This window comes from Microplitis mediator, chromosome 2 (assembly GCF_029852145.1).
Source record: "Microplitis mediator isolate UGA2020A chromosome 2, iyMicMedi2.1, whole genome shotgun sequence".
In the NCBI taxonomy this organism is placed as follows: domain Eukaryota; kingdom Metazoa; phylum Arthropoda; class Insecta; order Hymenoptera; family Braconidae; genus Microplitis; species Microplitis mediator.
Window position 1 is genome coordinate 9,056,734 of NC_079970.1, and position 12,054 is coordinate 9,068,787.

The 12,054-nt window shown below is 31.3% G+C and overlaps 1 protein-coding gene across 2 annotated transcripts in view; it reads left to right on the forward strand.

Moving 5' to 3' along the window:
- Positions 1 to 1,218: 1,218 nt before the first annotated feature.
- Positions 1,219 to 12,054, forward strand: part of LOC130663168 (Fanconi anemia group J protein-like) — a 79,200-nt gene continuing 68,364 nt past the window's right edge. Inside the window, exons 1-4 of one of the 2 annotated variants that reach the window (XM_057462279.1) lie at positions 1,219 to 1,377; positions 1,599 to 1,832; positions 1,919 to 2,268; positions 3,401 to 3,512. In XM_057462279.1, coding sequence (XP_057318262.1) covers positions 1,607 to 1,832; positions 1,919 to 2,268; positions 3,401 to 3,512 — 688 coding nt within the window. In that variant the 5' untranslated portion in view covers positions 1,219 to 1,377; positions 1,599 to 1,606. Of the gene's footprint in view, positions 1,450 to 1,598; positions 1,833 to 1,918; positions 2,269 to 3,400; positions 3,513 to 12,054 lie in introns of both variants that reach the window. The other variant, XM_057462280.1, reaches the window with a different exon arrangement.

A 12,054-nucleotide genomic window follows, 5' to 3' on the forward strand; every position in this document is an offset into this window, starting at 1 on the left:
TTAAATCTTATCGATAAGTGTCTTGCGCGTAGTAAGTATTATGATACAGCATAATAATTTTTCGTATGAGCATAATAATTTTTTGGATGCTTTCCCTTCCTGTTTCAAGTTTCGTCGACAGCATAATAAAAATTAGTAGGTTTTGAACCAACATTTTTCTCCGTGATATAGTCTTTTGCGAAAAATCTCTCAGCGCATCTTTGAGAAAGCTTTGCCGAATTACCCTTATCCTAAATTAATTAAATAGATTAAAAAATCCTATCAGCTAATTAATTGATTTAAAAACCCTATACACTGTAAAAAAATAGCGGAGTGATCGCGGAGTAAATTCGGAGTGATTTGCTTAGCGATACCTTCAACTACAATCCGAGCGGAAGCCTTAAAAGTCTATACCATTATTTCTTTGAAACTTTCGAAAATTCGTATCTTAAGAACTTTTGGAGACAAAGAGCTAAAAATTTACATCAGGTAAGCGTCTTTTGATACATACAAAAAGATACCCAAAATTCAGCTAAATTAAAAAATACGATTTTAAAAATCTGGTGATTTGGTATGAAATGACCCATCTATACTGTTTTTGATTCGCTTGTCATAAGACCAAAAAATTGTTTCTTAGGGAGATTACCACCTCCCACCAAACCTAAAGCTTAAAAAATATACCGTTGAAAGTTTTTTTTTTTTATTTTTACTATCAAGTGGTAAATATTGAAACAAAAATTGAAAAATTTTTTATCGTGTAGACTTTGTTTTATTGTTAAAAGTATACAAATTTCTCAATAAAGTTTAATCGTAATCTACTATCCATAGAAGCTCAGAAATTAGGTCACGTATCTTAATTATTGAAGTATTAATTATTCCATCAGTTAAAATATTTTCTGTCTTTAAATAAATTATTCAAAAATTGAGCACAAAACCCAAGTTAAAATAAGTGGCGCCATTTAGTAATAAAGTATCGTACTAACTTAAAATATAAGCCCGAGAATTTTTTAAATATCGTTTTTTATTTTAATCGTAAACTAAAAAAAAAAATAAGCCAACATAATACTAATTGATTAATTACAAAACAATACAGTGAATTTACAAATTTAAATATTTAAAAATGACTTTATTGAACTAATTAAATCGATACACTTTTATCTGTATAGACTATCGAAGTAATGACAAGCAACTAATCGATAGTTGAACTCGATTATCTCCAGCGAGCGCATGCGCACAAGTTAAAAAATGTTTGCCGCGCAGTTCGCGCAGTAAACAGTAAACACGCGGGTTATCTGTCTTTTATTATGTGATGTTTGTATTCAGCAATAAATTTAAATTATTTATTATTTGTTTATCGTTTATTTTTTTCGTAAGATCTATGAAATAAAAACTTCAAAGGTAAATAATTTTTTGTTGATATTTAAAAAATGTAAATCCATCAGATCAAATTACTTTGAATTTTATTTTAAGGTTATAAATTTTTTTGAATTATAATTTTATTTTATTTACAAGTTTTATGTAATGACAATATTAAATAAATGTATTCAGATATTGTAATTATTATATGCATGAATTAATTGGGTATCTAATATGTAAAACTTAATTAATTATGTTGACAGATCTCACAATGATTTCCGATGATGATTCATCTGATGAATTTCAACCATCAAAAATAATTATTTCTAAAAAATCAAATTATTTTCCTGCAATAAATAAAAATCCAGGTCTGTTGATTGCTGGTAAAAATGATAATCAAGATATTGAAGAAATTATAATATCTGATGATGATCGTATGAATTCAACTGATTCTAGTGTCTCTCCAAACGTCACAGCCAATGAAAACATTGACAAAGGTACGTCAAAAGTTTATATCAATCTAAACATATATAAATATAATTGTAAATTTAATTACTGACATCAATTGTTTTTTAATATTTAGTTGTTGATAATGAAACAACCGTACCCGGAAATCCTATCAACACATCGCATGCTCCAGCATTACAAGGAACATCGTCAGGATTATTTCGATGGGGATCAAAAAGAATTCAATCATCACTGCACAAGTTTTTAAAAAAACGAAATATAAGTCCACTTGAAAGGGAATCCAAGAAGCAAAATACTAATTGTGATGATGGTGATGATGTCATGACTGAGGATGAGGATGATGATCGTGTTAAAACAAAATTATTTAAACCGTTGGCATCTAAACCGAACAAAGTTATGATTGCTGGGGTTAATGTTATGTTCCCATTGAAACCTTATTCTTCACAAATAGCTGTCATGAACGCTGTAAGTGTTTACAATAGACTTTTAGATTAATTTCATAGATATCTTGACTGTCACAGAGGGTCCATAGTGTAACTTTGAGATAATGATGGCCTAATTAATTGAGTAAATTCGACAACTACCCTTGGTTCAATAGTTTATATATATTCATTTTATATAACGCGTCTTGTCATCACGATAACGCTCGGTACTTTTTTAGTTGCAATTTTACTTAGTACATATTCTCTTTGAGCGTTCAACTTGATTGAACTCGAAGGTGAGCAATGTTAGTTGGTTGACAGTGAAATTGTAACAATTTCAAATTTTCAAAATATCTAAAAAATTAATGCTTATGGTTTTTTTCTTAAATAACTTATTAACGGAATTAAAAATCAAACTCGTAAAATGAATATTGGAGTTCAAACGGCAAGTTTCAGTTTATTTTAAAATTGTTCCTGCAATTGTCTCTTATTTTATGAAGGTGACGAAAATTTGTTTCTATAACAAATGTCAATTTCTGTAGCTAAAGTAGAAAACCTAGTACCTGATCAGGGAACTAGTACCCGATCACTCCATGTATTTATATGTATATATTTAGTAAATATAAATGTACAATTACATGTGTGATCGGGTGTTGAGTCTTTTACCTTATTCTTAAATGACTTTTTAGTAAAAAAATGTTATTCATATTTATTTAAATGAATGTCAAAGTATGATAACGAGATGCAATTGCCTTGCTTTAACCATTTTCTACAAGTATTTCATAGAAATTTTTCAATGGTTATTCAAAATTTAAAAAATGAATATTTCATGTACCTGAAGATCGAAACGTTTTTCGCGCAACGAAAATAAAAAAAAATAATTTAATTTGACTGCTTAAGGGGTAGTTCCGGAGGTTGGGGGTGGTCTAAGATTTCCGGTTTTTTCCAGTAGATTTAGTAGTTTTTTCCGATTTTCAGGTACATAATATTTCGAACCAAGCTTTTTCATTATCACTTAATTATTGTTGAACAATGTGAATTATTTATTTAATTCATTTTATTGTTATTTTTATGGATCTACATTCTATTCTGTCTAGTAGGTGCCATTTTTTTTATATCAACTATTAATTGTATTATAAGATGGTAGTACAAAAAAACTGTAATTGCTTGTGTAGTTAATTCGGGGTTGTGCTAAAGAAGAACATGCACTACTGGAGAGTCCAACAGGCAGTGGAAAAACATTGGCTTTACTTTGTGGAGCTTTGGCTTGGCAGGAACATTACGCTGGTAAGTATTTAATTATTTAAAATATTAAATAATTTTTTAAGTCAAGGGGGGGCTTGGGTTTTGCACTTTTGAAAAATAGATTTTTTTTTTGTTTTTTATTATACTTCAAAATTTCAAGAATATAATCCCAATATTTCAAGTCAATTAGAGCAACCCTTGCCTCATCCTCCCCGAAGTTGAAAATAAAAAATTATTTTTGATCAAATTTTAAGGGAGGCCTTCCGGCCCCAGGGGGCTTTCCCGCCACCTTCTTCCCTAAGTTGTAGAAAAAAAAACTTTACTCACTTTCTTTCTAAAACTTCAAACGCATTTTTTTCGAAACTACTTTTTCAAAATCCATGATCACTGCCATTTGAAAACTACATGACCGATTTATTTCAAACTTGGTACACACTTTCGACATATAAAATACCTCCCCCCAACTTTGAATTTGAATTTTTTTTTTTACATTGAGGATTTTTTCCACCCCCAAAATGACGGAATTTTTCGTGAAAAGTAGCACTTTTTATTCACATGACCACCGAAAATGTAGAAATGAAAAAAAAAAGTATCAGAGATCCTTAAGGGGAGGATTCGATGATACTTTAATTAAATTTTAAGAGTACTCGACTTCAGATAATTATTAGCTGAGATACAGTGATCACAAATTGTCTTTTTTCAACGGCGTTCTTGGGAAAGCTTTGTCGCCGGCTTATTTGTGGATATTTTCGCGTAAACTTTTAGTGAATGTTCTTGAAATGGCACTTCATAACGTACAAAGGGTTTAAATTAATTTACTCTATGCATATAGCTGAAAAAAATTCGCAAAAAAGTGTTTTTTTTTTCACGCTTCAGACCCGGACCCCCCCCCCCCCCCTCCCTCCTCTTAATAGACCCCCGGTGGGTCCTAGTCGTCAATTATAATGTTAGTTATTAAATTTTTGAATATCGCGATTTAAATTAATGCGACATCGATATCTGCCTTTATCCTCCAATTATTATTATATCAATATAAGGGTAAGGACTTTGAAGAGTGGCTGGGCATCTGGTGGCAGCGCCCAGCCCAAGATAAGTTATTGAGCTGCCGGTGACAGCGCCCAATATTTAGGATGGTTATTTTTGGCGGCCGGTAGCAGCACCCAAAAATACAGAAGATAGTATAGGCGAAATATTAAGATGCCAAATGGCACTCCAAAATAAAGGGTTAATTAATTTACAATTAATTGTATGGTTTATTGGTTAATTAATGGAGAGTAAAAGCAAACTCCTAGATTCGGATTCAGCAGAGTACCAGTCTCTGCTGAGTCCTCCGACTAACTACTTTCTTTTGACACTGCATCATTATATATCAACAAATTAATAATGTTGCACTCAGGTTCCTTGTGGGAACATCGAGGCAGCCCAATTCTCATCTACGTAGACACTTTGTTTTATCTACAGATGGACTGCGTCGACGTTCTAAAATGTTTATTAGCGATATTTCCATTCAAACGGATTAAAATTTATAATTTAATAAATAATATTTATTTAATTAATTAATTTTACGGGAACGTAACAGTATATTAAAGTCGTATACGACAATTCGTAGAAAAAATGAGATAAATAGATCATCCAACTACATAAATGTTGTAGTAGATGACCGTAAGTCGTATTGCCAAAACCCAGAGTCTCGTTAAATATTCTTGTTCGTGGCGTTTGTTACATTGTAATATGTGTTGTGACTCGTGCCATCGCGTTTTCTTAAGGGATTGTCTCGTGACGTTTGGTCGTTAGCTTCGTCCTCGTCTCGCAGTCGTGTCCCGAAGTCTCGCAAGCCGGCCGACTGCTCCTTTTGCCCCCAATTCAAATTCAACGTCGCTGACTTTTTAGCGTGTGAAAATCTTGAAATTTTAACCAATCTACACAGGGGTATGTTCTTGTTCTTACTTTTTTCTTTTCATTTTATTTTTATTTAGGTGCTAGTGAAGAAATTAATTCTTTTTTATAGATATATCTTGAAGCTATTATCAACTTCTGTTTTAAACTGACAAAAAGCTTATCAGACTATTAACTTGACGGTTTATTTTATTTTATTTTTGTTTCAACAAAAATATCTCTTTTCAAATCGGTAATTAGTGTAGTATTATTGTGTAATATAAAACTTTTGACTAGTTAATTTGAAACAATAGAATGAGAAAAAAGCGGCAACTGTATTAATGCTGTCATTTATTTGAGAAAAAAAAATTTGCCTCGTATTTAAACGTACGCAGGTATTGTATTTAAGCTGTCATTTCCCTTTACTTGGTAAGACGTTTAACCTTTTATAATACAGTAATATGTTTTCACATATATACACGTACACAATTTAAAATTTACAATAGTATTAATTCGCTGTAATTAATTACAAATGAGTTACTGTAAGTTCTTTTCGCACGAACATTAAGTGGCACGTACGTATGAGAAATCAGTGTGGAAACTATATAAACGTCGACACGACTCATGAAACAGTGCAAAGAGAGATACGGCTGTTAGCCACCCCCACCTTTTTCTCCCTCATTCCAGCAAAGCGTGGCAAGAAAGCGAATCAACAATTAGTAATTCCTCGCTTGCCATATCAATTTAAATTATTCAACTGATTCATTTCAAGCTAATAGTCATGTGCGCGTTGCTTCTCTTATTCTATGAAATCATCATCTTCCTGCTGCTTGTACTCATCATTTTAAAATCCCTGTAACTTTAATTTAACACGCTATTGTTTTTAGTTTTTAATATAAGTAACACATTTTGATTTTAATGTTTTCTTCTGCGACAAATAGCTTCACTGTTATAGCGACTTAAACAATTAAATTGGACATAACGGTAAAATTTCGGTGAGTCCACCCGGAGAAAACGAGTCTCGAAAATATTTTAATATTTAATGTATTTAAGTAAGAAATACTAATGCAAATTAATGAGTGCATTACTTTTGCTATTTATTACTAAATGTATACTAAAAATCACAGAACAGTAATTAATACTATATGTTTATCTGAAAAATTGTTATGTTATTACTTTTATTACTAATTTATTTGTATTCATTATTAATCGAACAGCAAATTTTATAAAGAAAATATTAAATTATTACTAAACGTCTAGTACTACATTTTATAACACGATTCAACGATTTTTACTCTCTACAAATATGAAAAGTAACTAAAAAGATGCATTGAATACCCCACAGTACACAAAAATTACTATCTGTTTAGTAATTTCTGTAAACCAGATGAGTAGCGTAGTATTGTAGGAGATCAGGGTTCGAATCTCGGTTAAAACAAGTGATTTAAAAAAAAAAAAAAAAAATTAACACCAACTTCATGCAGTTGCACAAATACCATATTTAGATTCAGGATATTTGAAAGAATATTTTAAAAATCAAAAAGTGACTATTCAAAACTTCCAAACGTGACACAGCGATAAATTTTTTTGAATGGGCTTTTTAAACTTTCGAAAATTCTAGCAAAAAAACAATAATTGACGTCTGATACTAGTAAATTATGGTTAAAAAACGTTCAGAAATAGTCCAAAGACAGCTTTTTCTGAACGTATTTTGTACGGAAAAACATGATATTCAGAACTTTTGAGGGAGAGTTGAAAAAAGTATTCAGAAGAATAAAAAATCGTTCATTTGTAGTATTAAGTCAGTAATTTTTTTCTTTTGTATTTTCAGAAGAATTAAAATTAAAAAAAAAAAGTTCGTCGTTGTGTCACGTGTTGAAGTTGAGAATTTTTTTCAAAGATTTTTTTGTTACCCAGTAATTAATAAAATTTCAATACAGTTATGACGGTTTAAAGTCGTTGAATTTATGAAATAAGCATGTGAATGTGGGGGAGGAGGGGTCTCGTCTAAGAATGTTCTTGAATTTGTGATGGTCACCATAAATGAAAATTAACAAAAAATTCGATCTACATTAATCCTCTTCTAAAAAGTTGATGACCGGATGTCGTATCGTTTCACGTCACTTCTGTGACTATTTTGTTCGGTTGTCGATTGGTCGACTGAGATAGTGCACAGAAAAAAAAAAATTCTTGACTGAAGGTATATATTCTTGATTCAAGAAAATTTTTTTGGAGACCTAAATTTTCTTAGATAAAGTAGAAATCTTTTCCGACCAAGACGAATTTTTTTTAACCAAGACAAATTCTCTTGGCTCAAGAAAATTTTTTGACTTGGTTTCCGAAAACGTTTGTCTTCAAAAATATTTTCTTGACTCAAGATAACTTTTTTTTCTGTGTGGTGGGATTTTTGAAAGAATGAAGGCGAGCGAAGCGAGCATGTTATGTCTAGTCTAATTAAATTAAGAATACTTTTTCATTGGCAATTATAGATTTTGTGCCTAAAAGTTATAAATTATTTTTTAAAATGACATTTGACCATTACTCTTTATATATAGTCTATTTTATGAGCCTTATCCAAATTAATTATCTCCTAACAACTATTTGCCATTACCGAAAGAACAGTTAAACTGATGAGTATTACTTTCCTGTTTTTCTTTTTTGTCTGAAAGAACTTATTAGCCCTCTCAAAAAATTATCTCGAAATCGATTCACTCGCATGTGCGTCATCTGATAAGTAATAGTATTAATAGGAGTGTTAAAAAAGGACAATGAATTATATATCACTGTTAAACTTTTATTTATTGGATTGAGTCGGATATTTAGTGATCTAGGTTATTTATTAATAGCTTAAAATTTAATTTATTACTTATACGCAAAAAAAAACTTGATAATTATTATTATTATTTGAAGAAAAAATAGATAAGAAAATTAATTTTAAATCGTTTGATTACGTACAGTTATTTTACCACGTGTTGATTATATAAAAAAGTCCAATTTTATTTTAAAAAGTTATTGATTTAAAGTGTAAAATGTAAACAAAAAGTAAACACTAATAATATAAAATTTAAAGCAATAAATGATGATTGATATTGTAATGACAGTTCCTTGCGCAAACAGTTAAACATATCCAAGGGGTTTGTCTATAAAATTGAAAGAGATTATCAGATAGACTATGGTATTTAGATAATTTGAAAATTCTAGTTATTTGTCATAGCCGTTTAATTTAGTCGATAACGAGACAGCTGCATAGTCACGGGAAGGTAGTCAGGATCGGCGTACTCCTAACAGTAGGGGAAAAGATAGGACGTCCCGCATTTTTAAGGCAAACGATCGCGTGCCATTTTGGGGGACTCGTCAAATTAAACGTTTCTTTAACGTTAACGTCGAATTTGCGTGCGGAATCCTATCTACTCTTTTTCGTACCTCAATTCGCTTTCTGCGCCTTGACTTTTTCTTCTCTCACCAGTTTACTTTTTCTCAACTCATCTTTTTATTATTTTCTTCGTACTTTTTATTTTCTTTTATTTCTCTCATGTTCTTTTTCCGTTTACTTGCCAAGAGAAACCGGGAACACACTGGAACACAAATGTCGTAATTTCAAGCTCCCGCGATTCCCATGGATATACAACGACATAGAATTGAGAAAAGTTAAGTATGATACAACTTGAGCTAAAGAAATAAGAAGGTGCTTATATTACACAGACAGTGGTAAAGAAGATGATGACGAACATTCCACGTACTTTGTTATGGTATAATTTGCAGTCAGACATTTTAGATGACATGCAAACTTTTTTTTTTATACCCATGTAGTAACAGACATTATAAAGTTTGTTAAATAACGTATATACCTTATAATTGCCATGCTTCATTAGTATTGTGAATAATAATAAAAGCTTGATTAAGGTAATATAAATGTCCAAAAAATGTCATCGTATTCTTTCATTATCTTGTTGACCAAGTAATTTCATTCAAATTATCATGCCACCATGTATCTTGTAACTAACAAATGTTCTGACTCATGAGTTTTATTTTAAAAAAATAAACAAGTATTTATGTCGTTTTTAATGTCGTGCTCATGATTGTGCACAAGTGCACGATGTCTCCAAGTCTAATTTAAAATTTATTCTCTTAGGCCTGCACTCATTTCCGAGGGTATAATGATTATACATAATACTTTCCTCGCAACTATCATATTTCATTGACAATTATTCACGTCGAGAAGTTTTGGAAAAGTAACCTCGACACGAAGCATCAAGCAAGTAGAACAATTTTTGTTCTCTATCCTTTATTTATGCATCATCGCATGATATTTCTTTCTATCTATAAAATATAACCAACTTAGGTATATTATTTATTTTATATTCTGTACAACTCACCTCGAGTGGTAGTACTAGCCGCTGAACTGTTAAAACTTTGTCATTCAAACATTTTTATACAGCATAAATTAGTAATTTTAAGTTCAAGACAAAGAATATATAGACAGAAAAAATTGTGATACTGGGGAAAAAATATAAAAAAAAGGTTACTTAAAGGTCGCACGAGCAACAAAAATAGACATGCAATTAAATCGATGATACCGCACCTTTGAAAAGTAAATTTAAATTTTTTAGGGTTTCAAATTTAAACTTTTAACTTAGTAGGCGTGTCACCATCAAGGTCTTACACTCAAGTTTTAGATCATTCAGATAACGAATTGTTGATTTGTGATGTTTGTTATTATGATGATTATCATTATTATTATTATCGGTTGTTTTTTTTCTCTTTATTTTTTAAAATTTTCTCATTCTTAAACCTCAAACGTTCACGTTGTAAAGTCCAGCCTTTAATTTATGTCTCAAATAAGGTGTCATGAAACAAACCTAGACGGCTTTTGTACTTTTACCGATCGTTGTAGTAAAACATATAATAGAGTATATAATAGTATATAGTATTTTAAACCACAAATATCATTTGAAAAAATTTTCTCACAGAAAAACGTGAAACTAGAATTTTACCACCTCATACAAATTTCGTATCAGTGCTGGTTCCGAATAAAATGATACTAAGTTGGTAATTTTTTATACAAATTCTGTAATTTAATGTATTTTAAATGACGCTGAACATATATATTATATAATTTAGAACACCTCAATAGAGTATATATATTAATACAGCTATTCATCAAATTTCAAAAAAATTCTATTTTTTACTTTTTTTTAAATAAATAAAATTAAAATTGAAAGTGATCAATCTGAAAATAAAAAATTTAATATAACTTCACCATCACTGTTTACATTTTACGATTGGTTTGAGTATGTGCGAAAATTTATACAAAATTAGTTAATTCTAGTTCTATATTTGTACCACACATTTTACTATTTTAATATCATTAATGATATTATTTTAGTATCACGATTTTTTCCGTGTAGCAGACATATGATTTTTATACTAAAATATGAGAAATATGTAAAAAGTAGCGTACATTAGAATGATCATCAGGGTATATAGAGGTAGACTGGAAGATGATTGTTTGTAGAAGAGGGTTGTCGAGATTCTCGAGTGAGCCAATTCACAAACTACGACACACGTAATCCATAAGCGTAACAACTAGATCGTATACGAACACGATAACGAGAAGTTTATAAGTTTGTCGTGTGTGATACGCGACTGATGTGATATCATGTTTACACGCGCGTCAGACGAGTTTACTAGCTCTATATGTTTATAACTGTTGCTGTATGAAGAAGAGAATGTCGGTAGAATGATGAAAAAAATGAGTACTCGAAGAGAAATACTTCTGTGACGATACTCTGAAAAAGAAGAGAGTGACAGAGTAGATAAAACATAAATATAAAAAATAAAAAAATATTTATAAGTAAAGAGATGAAAATAAAAGGAGAAAGATCTCAGCATGGTTATTGGTGGCACGGTCGCGTCGTGGCTTGAAATCGTTTTGAGGAGGGTGCGAGGAGAGTCACGAAAAAAATTAAAGAAAGATAGAGTATAGAATCGGACGATTGCGAAAGCCTAGTGAGAAAAATAAGAGTGAAAAAGAGCTAAGAGAGCTAAGAAATTGACAGAGCAAGAAAACATCGACGAAGGGATGGCAAATAAATTTCGAAAGTTTATCGCGGAATCGCATGCTTGGATATAACGTCACTTTATTACCAATGGTGCAGAAAGGTGAAGCGTGCTGTTTTTTTTCTTTTTTTTATTATTATTATTTTTTTCTATCTCTGTTGGCGTATCTACTTATCAAAGATTCATAAAAGAGAAACCTGCAAGGGTGAATTTAGCAATACAACACAATGAGGACTCTTGATCGGCAACAAAATTGCTGGAGAATGTGGTTGTTGGTGTATAAAACGTCAAGGTTTTACTATGTAATACGTGACAGGAATACGACGACATATCCACAAGTCGTCCCGCGTCGTCGCATTGTCATGACACAGGAAGCTCGGTTGCTCGGTTGGCTCATAATAATTATCGGTGAACGCGGAATTATATATCGCACTGGCGGACTACTACACGGTAATAGCGTAGACATGCGAGCTGTTCTCTAGGAAGAGGACGGAAGAATATACGCGCGACGTTCTCGCTGACGTACTGACATTAATAATGTCCTTCCTCTGGTATGGTGAGGGGGCGGAGAGGAATGAACTATCCAGGTGGGTGGAAAGAGTGCGACGAGGAATGAGGTTGGGTACCACACCGTGGTACCAACCTCGAA